Here is a 15,489-nt window from a genome sequence, read left to right as displayed (position 1 = left end):
CATGGGGGGGGGAATATATTATTTTTAACATGACATTCAGGAGGATAAAACACGGTTGTTTACCCTCACACGGTGACGTCTCTCGACCAAACAGTGACTGTGATTTCATTGGTGAGGTTTAACTAATATATTTTTGTCTACCTGACTCTCTATATAAGATGTAAATGAAGTCTAAGTTCGACTGTTTTCACCAGAAATTGCTACAAAATCATTACATATGTACAAATCCTCCGAAAATATTGCGGGGGGGGCTCCAATAATTTTAAAAAAAGACTGTTGACCGGCCTGTAATGTTTGCATGGCGTTAATTGCGTTGACGTCACGAAAACGAGAGCGCCATCGCGCCAAATTTTCAGCTGTCGCGCCGCCTTTGAAATCGACAGTTGTGACGGACGTAAAATGGCGTCAGAACCAGACGAAATTTCCGATCAAGGAATTTTGGATCTGGTTTGAAAACAGAGTTTTTTTTAATACCAAAAAATGTGATTAATGGAGCAGTGAGGATTGTGGAATCGTATTGCCAGGGCAAGGACAAACGGATTTTCGAGTTCGAAAAGTGCGGAAAAAGAGGCTGCGGCCTCGAGAAAACAGTTCCTCGGGTTGGTTCCAAGACCTCGGGGAAAGAGTTTTGACTGTTGACTGATAAGGCATGAAACAACTGTATAATATTTTAACCTTCCAACATGTCATGTGATTAATCTTATATAAAAAAATGTGTTGCATGATAGTAGTACGCACAGCTTAACGTTTACGAAACATTTTTGGAAGGAGGCAACTCGTACGAAATAGGCTTGCGTGACCTAAAATTAATTAAGAACTGTATGCTTGTCGTTCTAAAAGTATTGTTTTGAAAAGAGATATCGAATCACAATAGCAAGAAATCGAAGCATTTTGATTGAAATCAAGTTTGCTGTCATGGGTGTTGTTATCCCTTACATTTGTAATGATTGTCCATCAGTAGAATTTTCGTACAGCACTAAGCAAAAGGCATTTATGAATTAAGAGTCGCTTGTGCTACGACGTCACACATTCAATTTCAACAGCGGTTTGTTTCTGCAAGCAGCAATCGGAGTATATCAATATGACGCCATTTGATGATAACGTTTACAATTTGTGACGTGACAATAAAATAAAAAGTAGTCGGCTCAAATATTAAAATCTCGACAATCCAAATACCGAAAGGTGTTATTTCATTAGAGGAATATCAATATATCTATCCAGCACCGAGCAATTTTATACAATGGCATGGGATTGTAACAACACTACGTAAATATAGTAGAAAAAAAAACACACCTTACTGTATATATCAAAGTCATGCTTGTTGTGAGTGGAAGCTTGAGGTCCCAGTAGCTGTAACATTTATATATCCCTCGTCCTCACAGTTCAGGGTGGACAAGGTCAAGGTGACAGAGAGCGATGAATCGTCTGCCGTGTGTACGTAGGTCGCACTTGGTGATAAAGGTTGGTCGGCAGTCCCGCCTTTGTCCAGACTAAATATGGTCATAGCAGACGTTGATCCTGTCGTTTGTCTGGTCACCCAGAACGTTTGTCCAGCCTGGGGCGTTTCGTACATTACAGCCAATGACAATATCTGTACTCCCGACCTCCTCCCTCCTATCATATGCATTGAACGCTATATCTGAAAGTGAAATTAAGTTAACAATGAAAGCAATTTGTTTTGAACATTTCGTTGTAAAACAATAGACTAATCGAACAATATAAACCATATATACTTTAGCGTTTTTGTAAGTGCAGATCCAAAAAGCATTTAACATGTTGGTCGCTGAAATAATACTTTTGAGTGGGGTTTTTTAATTCCATTGGGTCAATTAAAAAACAAAAATATGAAGCAACGTAATATTACTAGTGGTAATTTTTTTTGGACCATCGACAAAATTTCGAGAATGTTAAACCAATCATAATGATGCATAACCAAATACTCAGTTGCACTGTTGAACTAGCTGATGAGGCAATGAGTGTTGAATCATTGGCAACACATGAAAAAAAACATACACATTTTCCTATTTAATCTAACTATTGAATACGTATTACCAGTCGTTATCAATATATATTTTAATCTACTTAATTCAAGTTTCAGTATCAAGTGCAAGACTCACCTGAGGGAACGAACATCGTTGTTGTCAAAGCTGGTGTAGTGGACGTTGATTCTGTAGTTATAATGGTTGTAGTGGTAGTTGTAGCTGGAGTGGTAGTTGTAGTTTGAGTTGTGGTTGGAGTGGTGGTTGTGGTTGGAGTGGTAGTTGTAGTTGGAATGGTAGTTGTTGTTGGAGTTGTGGTTGTGGTTGGAGTGATAATTGTCGTTGGAGTGGTAGTTGTGGGTGAAGTGGTAGTTGTGGGGTGGAGTGATATTTGTGGTTGGATTGGTACTTGTGAGTGGAGTGGTGGTTGTTGTTGGAGTGGTAGTTGTGGTTTGAATAGTAGTTGTGGTCGGAGTTGTAGTTGTCGTTGGAGTGGTAGTTGATGTTGAAAGTTTAGTGGTTGTTGTTGTTGTTATAAATGTTGTAAATGTTATCACAACAACTACTTCCACTTTTATCGTTAGGTTGCCTATGGTAACAGAAGGCTCGTCCGCCAGAACTGTATCTAGGATTTCTTTAAACATGACGTCTGTTATTCCAGATGTGTCACCAATGACCGTTATCACAAAGATCACAATTATACCACTTCCAGACCTTGGAACAAAGTAGCAGGTATATAAACGAATGTAACGTCATGTTACATATGCTATGTGGTATTGGAATTTTTCGTATATGTAGTTAATGTTAACATTTACTTCAAATGGATATGACTTAAAGTGTCAAAGTGAAAACTTTTAAAGTGTTATACTCAATATTCTCCATCTGTCCAAGTTCTTATTTTTTTAATTTTCCACTTTATAAAGTTACAGCACTGGAAGAATTAATAGTTATAAAAGTATAAAAAAAAATGTTTACGCGTACACGAAAAAAATAGGAAGTAACACGAGAGTTGTGAAACCAAGAGAAAATTTTTCGTAAACAAAACATGTGGTTGACTTCAGTAGACTGGATCTACAAAGGAAATAATACTCGTAAATTATAGTATTTGATACGAACAATATTGAATTACAGCAATGTGTGAATCAGATGTTTCAAATACCAGCACGATTTGCTCATATTAGCCAGACGGAAAACGTACAAACACTTGTGCGCTAACGCTAGTTACGTGGATCACCACGTGCAGGTCGTGTGGACGTCAGCCACGTGAAACGATTCGAAATTCCGACAAAACCCGAAAGTACTGAACATGGCGGTGATTGAGGCACTTTCTCTAAACCAGGAATATATGATCCCTAGATTTCGGCTCTCTTATAGGCCAATATCGATCGTTACAGTGGATTCAGCATGAAATGAAACTTTAATGGAAGGCTGATTATAACGTAAATTCATTCATTAGGATAGTTATCTTAAGTTAGTGAAAAACACAATTAAATTGATTGCCTACCATTTAAGGGCTATTGGACGACACCCTTGCGAGATGGTATTCATGGCATCATTAATATTCATGAATGATTCATGAACTTTCAAGAATAAAAGCAGATTATGGTTCAGGAAAAAAGGGTCATGAATATTCATCAAATGACTCTCATGAACTATAATTCATGAAGTTTTATGAAACATTCATGATTGTTCATGATCAATGTGTCAAGAATTATCCATGAAGTTTTATGCATGACTAATATTCATTAAAATTCTTCAAAATGAATGAAAACGTTTCATTCATTTTTAAGAATTTCAATTAATATCAGTTATGCATAAAACGTCATGAATTATTTTTTATATGATATTTAATTCATTTTGATGAATTTTAAAGAATATACACTGAAGTCACATGACTTGTCACATGACACATGAGTCACATGACTTCTATATATATTTCCCGCCTAAACAGTCACAATCCAAAATGGCTGCTATATCTGCTGACATGTTGAAGGTGAACATTATTCATCTTAAAATGTTTTGGCACACTAATGAACGGATTATTCCATTCCTTGATTTCTTTAAACACAGATGAACATTTTCAGTAAGTTTTGATTTATCTGCAGTTCTTTCTCAACATGAAATTGGTGCGCACTGATATTGCTATAGTGATTATGCATAAATATTGGTTTGTGAAATTTTGTCAAATGTTATCGAATTCAATTGGCAATATAAACTATCATGCTTTACAACTATAGATTTATTTTGGACAAATACCAATTTACTTGGAATGTTTTATGAAATTGATTGTTGTGTATCACTCAAAATAGATTTTGTTAGCACTTATCTGTGGCAGTATGAAAATATAATGAACACAGTAAACTGTTGGTGATCTTTTGTTGTTAACTTTTTTATATATGGATTATACATATTTTCATAAGAATTTGTTTAACCAAATATTGAAATGATTCCAATAGAATTGACATTGGTTTGATAGAAAATTTCAATTCTAGACCCCCAGCAGAGTTCATGAAATTTAGATGCCGCTGATTCCAAATTGCATTCATTAAACTTCATGAACACGACTCAAGTTCATGCATATTCAAGAATTGTTCCTGGTCATGAAGTTTCATGAATTTTCATGAATTGTTAATGACAGTTGTAGATCATAAATAACTCATGAATTATCACGAACAAATATTCATGATCATTCATGATGGTTTTAAGTTCATGAATATTCCTAAAATAGTCATGATTTTTTATTTATTTTCATGAATGGGTTGTTCATGAAGGCTCATGATTTCATTAATAAAAGAGATTGATGAACGTTCATGAACCACAATCTGCTTTTATTCTTGAAAGTTTATGAATCATTCATGAATATTAATGATGCCATGAATATCATCTCACTGGGGTAATTTATCAAACAAGCTATAAACTGCACGGAATGCTCTAATAGTTTCCACAATTCGTTTAAAATACATACATACACGTTGACACTCGACATTCATGAAAAAATAACACTGTAACAACAAAAAACTAAATTTTGTTGGTGTTAAGAACTGTTTGAAATTCATTATAATAATCCATAATTGTTTGTAAACAATCACCTTTCCATACATGTTCAGTGTTATTGTGGTTACATTTATTTACCGAGTTTTGTTTACATTTTCGTCTGTACAAATTACAAGCTAGTTTGACTTTTGGACACATTTGCCGTACACACAAACAATGTGGGACGGAACACGTGGCTGGAAGTGAAAACCTAATACAACAGAAACTATGCCAATCTCGAACAAATCCTTTGCCATATCAAAATATGACATTTCCCCGATAACAAATAACGTAAATATCTTGCAATCAACACATGCCGGCATCCACGATTACGTGTCTTCACATTAACACATGATCTTATTTTTGCGATGACATATTGGGCAGCCATTTCCGGTTCACGTACTCTCGGTTTTAAAATTATTAGAGATTGTATTTTTTAGTCTAACGGATTCTAATGGCGAGACATACATGTAATGTTACATGACAAGAGACTTATAAGTATATGTTTGTCATGATTAGATTAAGCAGATAATAACATGCCATATTTCCCAACATTCAGCAGAAATGTTAAGCGCATCGTCAAAATGACAGAAATGTGACAGGTGCGTTAATCTATACGTTGTTGACATTTCCAAGGGTGTACCACAGGTTATGATTGTATGTTGAAAATGTAGGGAGCGGCATTTTCGTGTTTTGCAATATATAAACCCAATAAATATATCAATACCATCATTGCTACTAGTTTAGAAATTAGGATTATTGTTATTTGTTAAAACTTATTCACGCAATTTAACCTAAATGGCCTCATACGAACTATTCTTATGGAAACAACATGTCTGCCTCGTGAAGCCATTGTTGACAGATATTTTGGTATATGGTGTATTCATTAACTTCTAAAAGTAAATACGCATAGATTGAAGATATGATAGGATACTTATCAACATTTTAAATCATAACATTTAGAGCTGTCTTAGAATTTCGTACAGTTCTGGAATTTGATTATAATTAAGTTTAAAATTATATTGAAATATATATTTATTTTTTGACAACACCATTGTTTTCTTTTTCATATGGTGTGCTAATAATTGGAAGTATTAAGTTAAAAGTCTCATTTCAGGTAATCTGTATTTATACCCATAGTCAAGTCCAATAGCCCTTAATGTCGATACAAGGTATAAAAGACGCGAAACTCACATACGTGTATTTTTAGTTTTTTTTTTCTAAACGCTAAACACATGCTGCAAAGTATCATTTACATGATACACTGTGCAAACCGTACTAGTCATCGAAACCAAACATATATGATCTGCATTGATTCTATAACAATATCATATCACACACAATATACAATGTATGTGTATCGGTTTAGAAAGGTAACAGAGACATAAACTAAATTAAAGAGAAAGTTGTTATTTGTATACAAGTTTAACACCTACCTCAAGCTCTCCACTTTACACGCTGGTTTCATATTCTTAACTGTACTTTGGTCGTTCGTGTAGACATCAATCATCTTAAAATAAATATGTTTACAACGATAAGCATGTCCCGTAACTACAATTCCATTTAGTTGAACGTTTTAGTTTAGGAGAATTACGAGTGCAGTAATTTCAAACTAAGCTCAGTTTCATGAACATTCGTCAATTTTAAGGAATTTTTTAATGTCCGAATATCCATATCTATCTGATTATTTTTGTGATTTAAAAGAATTTTGAAGAAAAACTGTTGTAAATCATGCAGAGATAGGACTAAATTGAATCAAGATGGGCAATAACGATTCGGAAAATTTTGAACACTTCCGAGAACGGGTCATGGACTTTCCGACTTCCTTTGGCAACTATCGTCAACTTCTGTGGCGACCAATTCAATGAAGGCATGTTTACAAACTTCGACTTTCAATAACTGCAATACCAAAGTTATTGAGAAATCATTATCAGTATTCTTTGATATAGTTTGATTTTAACTACATCTACAAATACTAACAATATCGGGGTAGAATATAACTTGACGTTTTGCTCCTTGTTACATATTGTGTGACAAACAACTTACAATTTCCTATGAGAAAACATTACAGAAAATTAAGGAAAGTTTCTTAACTTAACATTATGTGCTAAGGTTATTTTATGGGTATTGTTTTGTTGAAACGCATTCTTGAAATCAAGGGATATTCGTGAACCTGACCCTGATCAATTGGCATAAGCATATGTTTTCCCCCATTTTACACTTTATTACGATATATGTATACTATATCAGCATCATTAATTCTCAGTGCGATTAAGTAATGTTCTCAACCAGGCCGTGTTTAAAATGTGTGTATCTGTTTTGAAGATTAAAATTAGTACATCTTCATTGCCACTAGATTTTATTGTTTATTGACAAAATTACACTACAAGTCGGAACAATAGGAATTCACCTATCATATCTATGTATGAATATATATATAATTATGTATGAAGAAAATGACAAAATAAAAATGCATTATTAATACATTATTAACAAAGCAATCAAAGTATCAAAATAACAAAACTTAATATAAGTTAGTACATGTTTATAATTATTATTTGTTTTCATACTAAATCCAACTATTGATTAGCATATTTTTTTCAAAACCCCGACGTATTTATGACGTCACAATAGAGACGTAAACGTTGCGTATTGATTAAGAAAAATAATCCGATGGAAAATCAATAGAATCGTATGTTTAGACGTATTTAATGTTATCAAGAAGTCTGAAAAAATAATTATAAGCATTGATGAACTATTTTATAACTTCATGGGGCTATGAAATACATTTTGTTTGCAAACTCTTGCGGATTCACACAGTTTTCAAACAAAATTTCTTCCCCCCTATGAAGTTAAAAAGATAGTAACATGAATGCTTAAATCAAATATAATTTCTACAGATTCTACTTCAGTTCTCCACTCAAAAAGAATTGTTATATAACTATAATACGAGCGAAAATTTCCAATCTTAAATTATGGAGCAACAAAACAAACAGTCCATGACAAAGTAAATACATTTAAACTGAAGCCTTACCTGGCTACAGAAATCTTCCTCAAATGCCTGTCGTTCTGTAGAGTTAGCTACACTAAGTGCATCAGTAAGTGTTGTGTTTAATGTCACCTCTAGTTTGGCCTCACCTATTTATAGTTAAATATATGTGTCTCAGGTAAGTCTGCATGGAACAATGAAATCATACACCACGAATAATAGCTTGTTCTTCCCTTCTAGTATTAACTAAATATTGCATTTAAAAATACCATTTTTACAATTTATTTGATTGTTAAATCTGATCACATGGGGTCATATATTTATCAATACAAATAATATAGAGCTAGACAAAATAACATTGGCCTCTAAGATTATATGTTGATGCCCAATGATTTCCTGTTAATACTGTATACTAGATATTACTAAAACTATTTTCTGTCACGTGCAGTCTATTTTCGTGAATTATTCTATCAAACTGATGTCGCGAAAACTTGTTTCCGCGAATTAGTATCTACAGCATGATCACTTTTGTTGAAAGGTTTTTGAATTAAACAACTTATTCACAAAATAAATCATTCTTTGAAACGAAAATCGTGCAATTTGATAGCTGCCAAAAACGATACTTTACAGTATACCTTAATGATCACAATTTTATATTTACGTTTTCACTGCAGACATACCATGTAGCCTTACCAAGCTCAGTTGGTAATTATCAGCCTATGAACTGCCATCCGCCTATTATGACGTCGTTATCATTACGACGTCACAGTTGACGTGTCAGAGATGAAGGAAAATGACTATTCAAATAGTTGTTCCGTCTTTGACGATAATGAATTCTTTATTCATTATAGAGTTATGCAAAATTATCATACAATCGTTATAAAAAGTAAATATAAACACTGGATATCTTTAAAGCACACTTCATGGAATTTGCCTTTGTCCCCCTGGCATTGATATTGGCTATGAATGCCAAATGAAAAAGGTTCAAGTCTTAAATATTACAATGGCACAATTATGTTTGAAAGGAAAATTAAATACTTGCCTCCAACTGGTTTAGAATCTTTCACTGAAAGAAAACATGAGAAGATAAATAAAAGACCTAAAAGAAGACAATAAACTCCCGACTTTTGTAATCTGAAGACAATCACAACAATTGCTACTCTCTAGTGAAGACCTTGAAAATCACTAGTAGTAAATGTATTTAACTCTCGAATTGAATCATTATAGCTTCATTTCTTAAAATCTTAATTTGTAATTAGAACGAGAAGAGTCAAAAGCTAGCAACAGAAAAAAGATGGAAACAAATACAAATCTCATTATTCTGTTCGAGAGTAATATAAAATGTGATGTGCAATAGAATGGAAATGTTAAGGCTCTGAGACATGGGTATTTATAGCATGGTAACATATTGATTGTTTTATACCCATCAAAATACTTACAAATGTATTCGATTGAGCTCCCTATACAGATATGCAATGGATGGGATGACATGAAAGTCATTAGTGGAAACAAGTCTAATAGTGAATTGCTCCATTGTCTGTTTTTTATGTCATGGATACAGGAAAGTCTTATATACAACCACATCTATCATCTGATTAGCATTATGTTCTCCAATTCGGCTGTTACATTTATTTATATTCTGTAAGATTTGCGACATTCTTTTCATATGTCAGACCTTTTTGGTTTTGTTTTTGTTTAATCATGAACTATACATGTATATAACTTCACTTCGTAGGTGGCACCTATCAGAAACAAAATCAAGTCTTCATTATAACATATATTGTATAAGTACATTTTCAGTAGTTTGTTAAGCGAGGTTATATGGTCGTCTCGAGAAGTACATAAAACGCCAGCCTAAAATTAACAAAACTATTCAGTTTGAGCTTAAATTCCAGATTGGTTTTAACTATAGCAAGTTCTGCATTGATGTTAGAATGTATGAAATGTTTCATGAAGATCAGTGAATATATGTATTTGCTCAAGTCATTACCGTGTTCACAAGGTCAATTTAATACGCAAAGTATAAAAGGGCAATAACTGTCGAATACGTCAAATTTGTCGAACTTGTTCGAGATCTTTCTGGTGTTAGGCTGTACTATACAATAATTTCATTAAGTTAAGTGAGTATTAACTAATGTCATCGTGTTACGAAAGTCCAAAAATGACATTATTGCAAAGGGCTTTAGCTCTGTAAGTGATTGTCGAATGAACTCTTTAAGTTTTCTTTAAGCTCAAATAATATCAATTACTTAAGTTATCGTGTCCACGAGAAAAAGTAGAGATACAACGCTCAACAACGGACAAAAGATTATCCTATACAAATATACGTCACCATGACCTAGGTCAAATGACCTTAAATGGCTTCAAACGAATTTACAGTTGTAACTAAAAAATGCTTATCCTGAAATTAGTTATATTTGACGACATCTCAATTATATTTCTTGACCAACTAGTTCCAATATTTTGCCTATTCTAACATTGAACGTTTAGTTAAGGCGGCTATTTTGGATCTAAACCGAAAATGAGATGTGCCATGGGGAATTCGGGTGGACTTTTTAGTGGACTTTGGTGTATCTTTACTGAACTCAAAAGAGTTGATAAATCTTGGTTTGTTAACATTTTGTCCAACCTAAGTTGCTCATTGCCTAGCCTATTTAAGCATGGGCTGAAATATGTATCTCTTTATCAAAATAAAAACTGATATATTGTTCTTAATTGTTTAGTTAGGTAAACATGTCCGTGGAAATATTTAAAAATAAAAGGCGCATTCATTATTAATATTTTTTTAAAAACTATTCACGTCTGTTTATTGTTTTGCGAATCAACCTAATAGACTGGCAGAGTAATCTAAAGCAAATAGTTATGCAATATGCAAATTAATTATTACTTTATTATAAGGAATTGAACCATAAAAGGTAAATAATTTGAATTTGTTTTGTGTCATTTCATACAATGATAATTTTCAAATCATCTTTTTTTTTTCAATTGAAGTTCTACTACCTTTGATTAATCAATATAAAATGTATTAATCATTTATAAATGTGCATACCTGAGGGAGCCGTTACAAAGACGAGGACCACGGCTATGGCCACGCCCACACAGACCAATAGGCTGAAGACGAGGAGGATGAGGGGGAGTCGGTGGACATTGCACCGACTAGGATTGGACGCCTTCTTGTGGGGAAAAGATTCATAGTCATTAGAATGTTTGTAATTTAAGACACAGTAATCTGGTTCGAAGCTGGATGGTGTCGACACCTGGCAAAAATAAAAGTGACGAATCAGACAAAATTCTGAACAAAGTTTCAGTGAGTGTGTTTAGAAACCTTTAAAAATCAAAGTGTTGAATTAAATCTGATGAAATATAAAAGTGTTAAATCAGATAAAACTGCATGATTTCGAGCCTTCAAAAATTATAAATAAACATATTAATCAGAAAACTGGTCATATCAAACCATGATCTGTTTACACTTAGTTATGAATGTAAAAATAACATGTTTAAACGAATATACTTAAAAGTAGTTAGCAATGTTAAAATGCCTATAAAACGAAGGTCCCTCTGCCGTTAAAAAACACGAAGAAGGAGTTTCCAATCTCTAAGTACATGTATGTATGTTTCTGATTAAAATACATGGTAAAGTAAACATCGTGAAACATGAGCCAGAATATTTTTAAAATATATTGCTTCAAATAGACATTGTACGGGAAAATTTGCCATTTAGGGTTTAACATTCAGTGTTTGTTCAAAGTAGACTTTTATTTACACTATCTAACTGGATTTGAATCATATTTCTAGGTGAAATCGAGGTTATATTGATGTAACCAGTACATGCTCGCTTCTTATTCTGTGATATATCTAATAAAGTGACCAAATCAGTCTGCATTTACTATCAGTACAAGTGATAATAAAAACAAATTGGTTAATCACCAGAATTGCTTAGTATTTATAACATCTTTAAATCGATTTATACAATAAATCTAACACCAAATACACGAACATCCAACGAATGCATTTGAGAACAGTTTGCATCGCTTTGCATATTATGTCAGTACCGACGTTAAACATACTGCATTATGACTGTTGTTTGTTAATGGAAGATAAAGAACTGGGCCGAATTGCTTCTTTACTAAGAAATACCAAATAAACAAACAACTATGATCAGAATATTGTATTTTACCTTGTAAGTGCTTACTCGTCGTTTAGCCTTCGTACAGTATTAGTATCAGAAAAATAGGTAACCTTATATATATGTATATGTGCGTGTCATATGTATTTTAGTACATATTCGGTAGACCATAAAATATTTTTGTGATCTTTGTTTTTAAATAGGCTACCTTGTTTTGGAATAATCTATAATTTTCCATCAACAAAACACTGTACTAAACACCCGTGCCAACCATTGTTGGTGCTGGCCAATACGCGACGACCAGGAAGTACAGCTGCACTATATGTGTATATAAATGTTTGTAATGTTTTAGTATATGCTCATGAACGTCAGTATATACCCTTTTGTTAAGGCTTACGAGAATAATGCCCGAATACACAAATATCAATATAAAAACTTTAATTTTGAATTTGTTCTTGTTCGTTAAAGCGTTGATTTGGATATGAAGTAAACAAGCCTTCAATAAATCACTCTACGTATTTTACACGACTCTACTCGAGTGCACATAGATGTTTGTCCTTCACATCATGTACGAATATTAATAGGGCACAAAGAAAGCTACCCGTTAAATTACAACTATCATCTTTATCTTAATTTCTTCAAAATTGAAGATAACAGAAAGAATGACAAACATGAAAAAAAAATTTACAACGAAGGTTCTGCTAGTATCGTGCTGGCAATTACAAAAAAATGTAGAGAAGGGTTGTATAGTATAAATAGTATATCGGTAACCAATATACTACTGTCAATATTTCATTTTTATATTAGGCGATTACGGTTACATCAATATTTGATTTTAGTGCATATATGTGATTCTTCGAATGTAATGCTATCGTGTCTCTTCAAATGAAATGTAGTGAGCAGTATATACAGTTCTTTATCTTATTAAAGCATTCGGGTTTGAATTCATCGAAATCTAAATTGAGGATTAGAATTAACATTCAGTAAAATGGCCATTTTGTCATCACAATGAAGTTAATGGACATCACATTTCAATGGAATAACTAAGCAATAGCATTCCGTGCCATTGCACAATGTATGGGCTTGTATACATTTAACAACCATGAACACGCAGTATGAGTTGGGTATGATACACTAATGTCACAGAGGTAGTACAGCTCTTACCCTCCTCGGCTGGTTTTCGTAGTGGTTTGTGTCTGGTTGGAGAACCCTCCCTCTCGAGGAGTTTAGATCCGAGCTTATGCTATCATCACTTCGCAGTGAATAAGTCGATCCATATCTATTGTCGTTATAACGTGTATTCCTAGCGTAGTACATGATGACACCTAATGCTGGTTTCCCAACCCCACGACGTTCTCCTATATCATCAAGTCTGAATTATCCTTCAGCTCCGTCATAAATTCTCTCTTCAGCGTGTTGTCATCATGCGTACGAGCATCTTCTATGTTTTGATGGTTCGACTTAAGATTTGATGGCTGCGCCCTGCTATACCCGACTCGAGTTAGCTCCGTATTTGTTTTGCATTCAGTAGCATTTACACCACTGTGTTCCCAGAATTATTGCGCAATATGATTGACATTGATTGTCTCGATGATATGGTTCAGGTCTAGGTGTATACACGCGGCATGTCCAAATATCCGTCACGCTTTACCGACGCGCACGTCTCCGAGATATATACCGACTGTAGGGATCACTAGTCATTATGTCAAAGAAATCAGATTATGGGAAGAAATCTACCTCTGTAAATTAAACGACCTCCAAGGTAAATATTGGTGATGCATATGACACCGGTCTTGTTTTGAGACACTTTGAGACTGATTTATTCAATAAATTGGACAAACATTTCAATACTATAAAATAAAGATTCTTACATTCTGACGTTCATGTTAAAACAATAGACCAAATCCATGGAGTTGTTACCTCCCTTTCGACTAAGGTCAACGGCATAGATAAAGATATAAAGAATATCAAAGCAGGGCATTCAGAACTCGAAAAATCTGTGATCAGTATTCAGAATAAATCCGTTGAAATGGAAACTAGTGCCCAATCTATCAGTAATATGTTCGTTAACATGAAAGCGCCAACTACTAATACTGCAGCATCGTTGAAGTCCATTCAGAATGAATCCAATACAAACACTTCAGGTACATTGTATCTCAGATCTGCGCAAAGACCTCCGTGTTTTACAAGATAAAATTGATGGAATGAGCGCCGAAAGGGATTAACTAAAGTCAACCATTGAGAATATACGTTGCCGATCTATGAAGTATAACCTTATTTTTAAGAGTTTACTTGGGGAACATCCTGGCGAGGATATTAAATTCAAAGTTCGTGACTTTTTATTCCATGAACTCGGTATTGATCACAATATACAGTTTGCAAATATACATCGCTTCGTTATGTTCCACAAAGACAAGTGCAGGTCAATCGTTGCTAAATTCCTTTACCATTAGGACATAACGGCTATAAGCTCAACGGAATTAACTATATTATTAATAAGCTGTTCCCGACTGAAGTGGAAACTAGGAGGAAACGGCTGTATCTAGTTCTGAAAGAATAACAAGAGGCCCATGGGTTTTTACAGTCATCTGACTATTGGCACAAAACGACATAGTCACGGTATAATAGTTGATACCAATTAGGGCAATACAACAGAACCCTTATTTGAAGCTGCAAGTTTCCAAAATATTTCATGACTTTGACCTTAAAAGTGTATAAGGTCATTCACTTGAACCAACTACGTAGCTCTTTATCCTAGTGTGTTACATGCCCAATATTAGTACTCAAGGCCTCTTAGTTATTCACAAGAAGTTGTTTAAAGATTTTAGCCTATTTGACCCTGAAGGTCAAGGTTCATTTATTTGAATAAACTTGGTAGCCCTTCATCCCAGCATACCACAGGCCCAATATGAGTACATTGGGTCGTTTGGTTCCTGAGAAGGAGTCGTTTAAAATGTTTAGCCTATTTGATCTCTGTAACCTTGAAAGAAGGTCAAGGCCCTTCATTTTAACCAACTTGGTAACACCTTCATCCCAGCATGCCACAGGCCCATTATCAGGTTTCTAGGCCATTCAGTTAATTACAAGTAGTCGTCTAAATAATTTTAACCTATTTTCCCCCTGTGACCATGAATGAAGGTCAAGGTCATTCATTTGAACAAACTTGGTAACCCTTTATCCCAGCATGCTGCAGGCCCAATATGAGTACCTGTATATTTTGGTTCTTGAAGAGAAGACGTTTAGAGATTTTAGCCTATTTGATCCCTGTGATCTTGAATGAAGGTCAAGGTCCTTCATTTGAACAAACTTAGAAGCCTATCATCCCAGCATGCCAAATATCAGTACCATGGGCCTTTCGGTTA

General features: G+C 34.1%; 1 protein-coding gene across 1 annotated transcript; it reads right to left on the bottom strand.

Annotated features, from left to right (window-relative positions):
• Positions 1-1,378: 1,378 nt before the first annotated feature.
• On the bottom strand, positions 1,379-13,731 carry LOC138307240 (ankyrin repeat and ELMO domain-containing protein D-like). Its single transcript, XM_069247881.1, has 7 exons — positions 13,292-13,731; positions 11,051-11,258; positions 9,044-9,067; positions 8,047-8,150; positions 6,449-6,522; positions 2,118-2,693; positions 1,379-1,639 (listed from the first exon to the last, which is right to left on the bottom strand). The coding sequence occupies exons 1-7, from the start codon at positions 13,442-13,444 to the stop codon at positions 1,618-1,620; spliced, it is 1,161 nt and encodes a 386-aa protein (XP_069103982.1). The 5' UTR covers positions 13,445-13,731; the 3' UTR covers positions 1,379-1,617.
• Between the last annotated feature and the right edge of the window lie 1,758 nt (positions 13,732-15,489).

This window comes from Argopecten irradians, chromosome 14 (genome assembly GCF_041381155.1).
Source record: "Argopecten irradians isolate NY chromosome 14, Ai_NY, whole genome shotgun sequence".
NCBI classification, from domain to species: domain Eukaryota; kingdom Metazoa; phylum Mollusca; class Bivalvia; order Pectinida; family Pectinidae; genus Argopecten; species Argopecten irradians.
Note: the sequence above shows the minus strand (reverse complement) of the source record. Positions and strands in the feature narration are given on the sequence as shown.

What these genes read in the sequence shown, in the direction of transcription:
- LOC138307240 (XM_069247881.1), bottom strand. Translation starts at nt 13,444, where the DNA reads ATGTACTACGCTAGGAATACACGTTATAACGACAATAGATATGGATCG. An exon ending in CTTTGTAACGGCTCCCTCAG is followed by an intron (nt 9,068 to 11,050) that starts GTATGCACATTT and finishes GTTTTCTTTCAG; the next exon opens with TGAAAGATTCTAAACCAGTT. An exon ending in TGTAAAGTGGAGAGCTTGAG is followed by an intron (nt 2,694 to 6,448) that starts GTAGGTGTTAAA and finishes CTTTGTTCCAAG; the next exon opens with GTCTGGAAGTGGTATAATTG.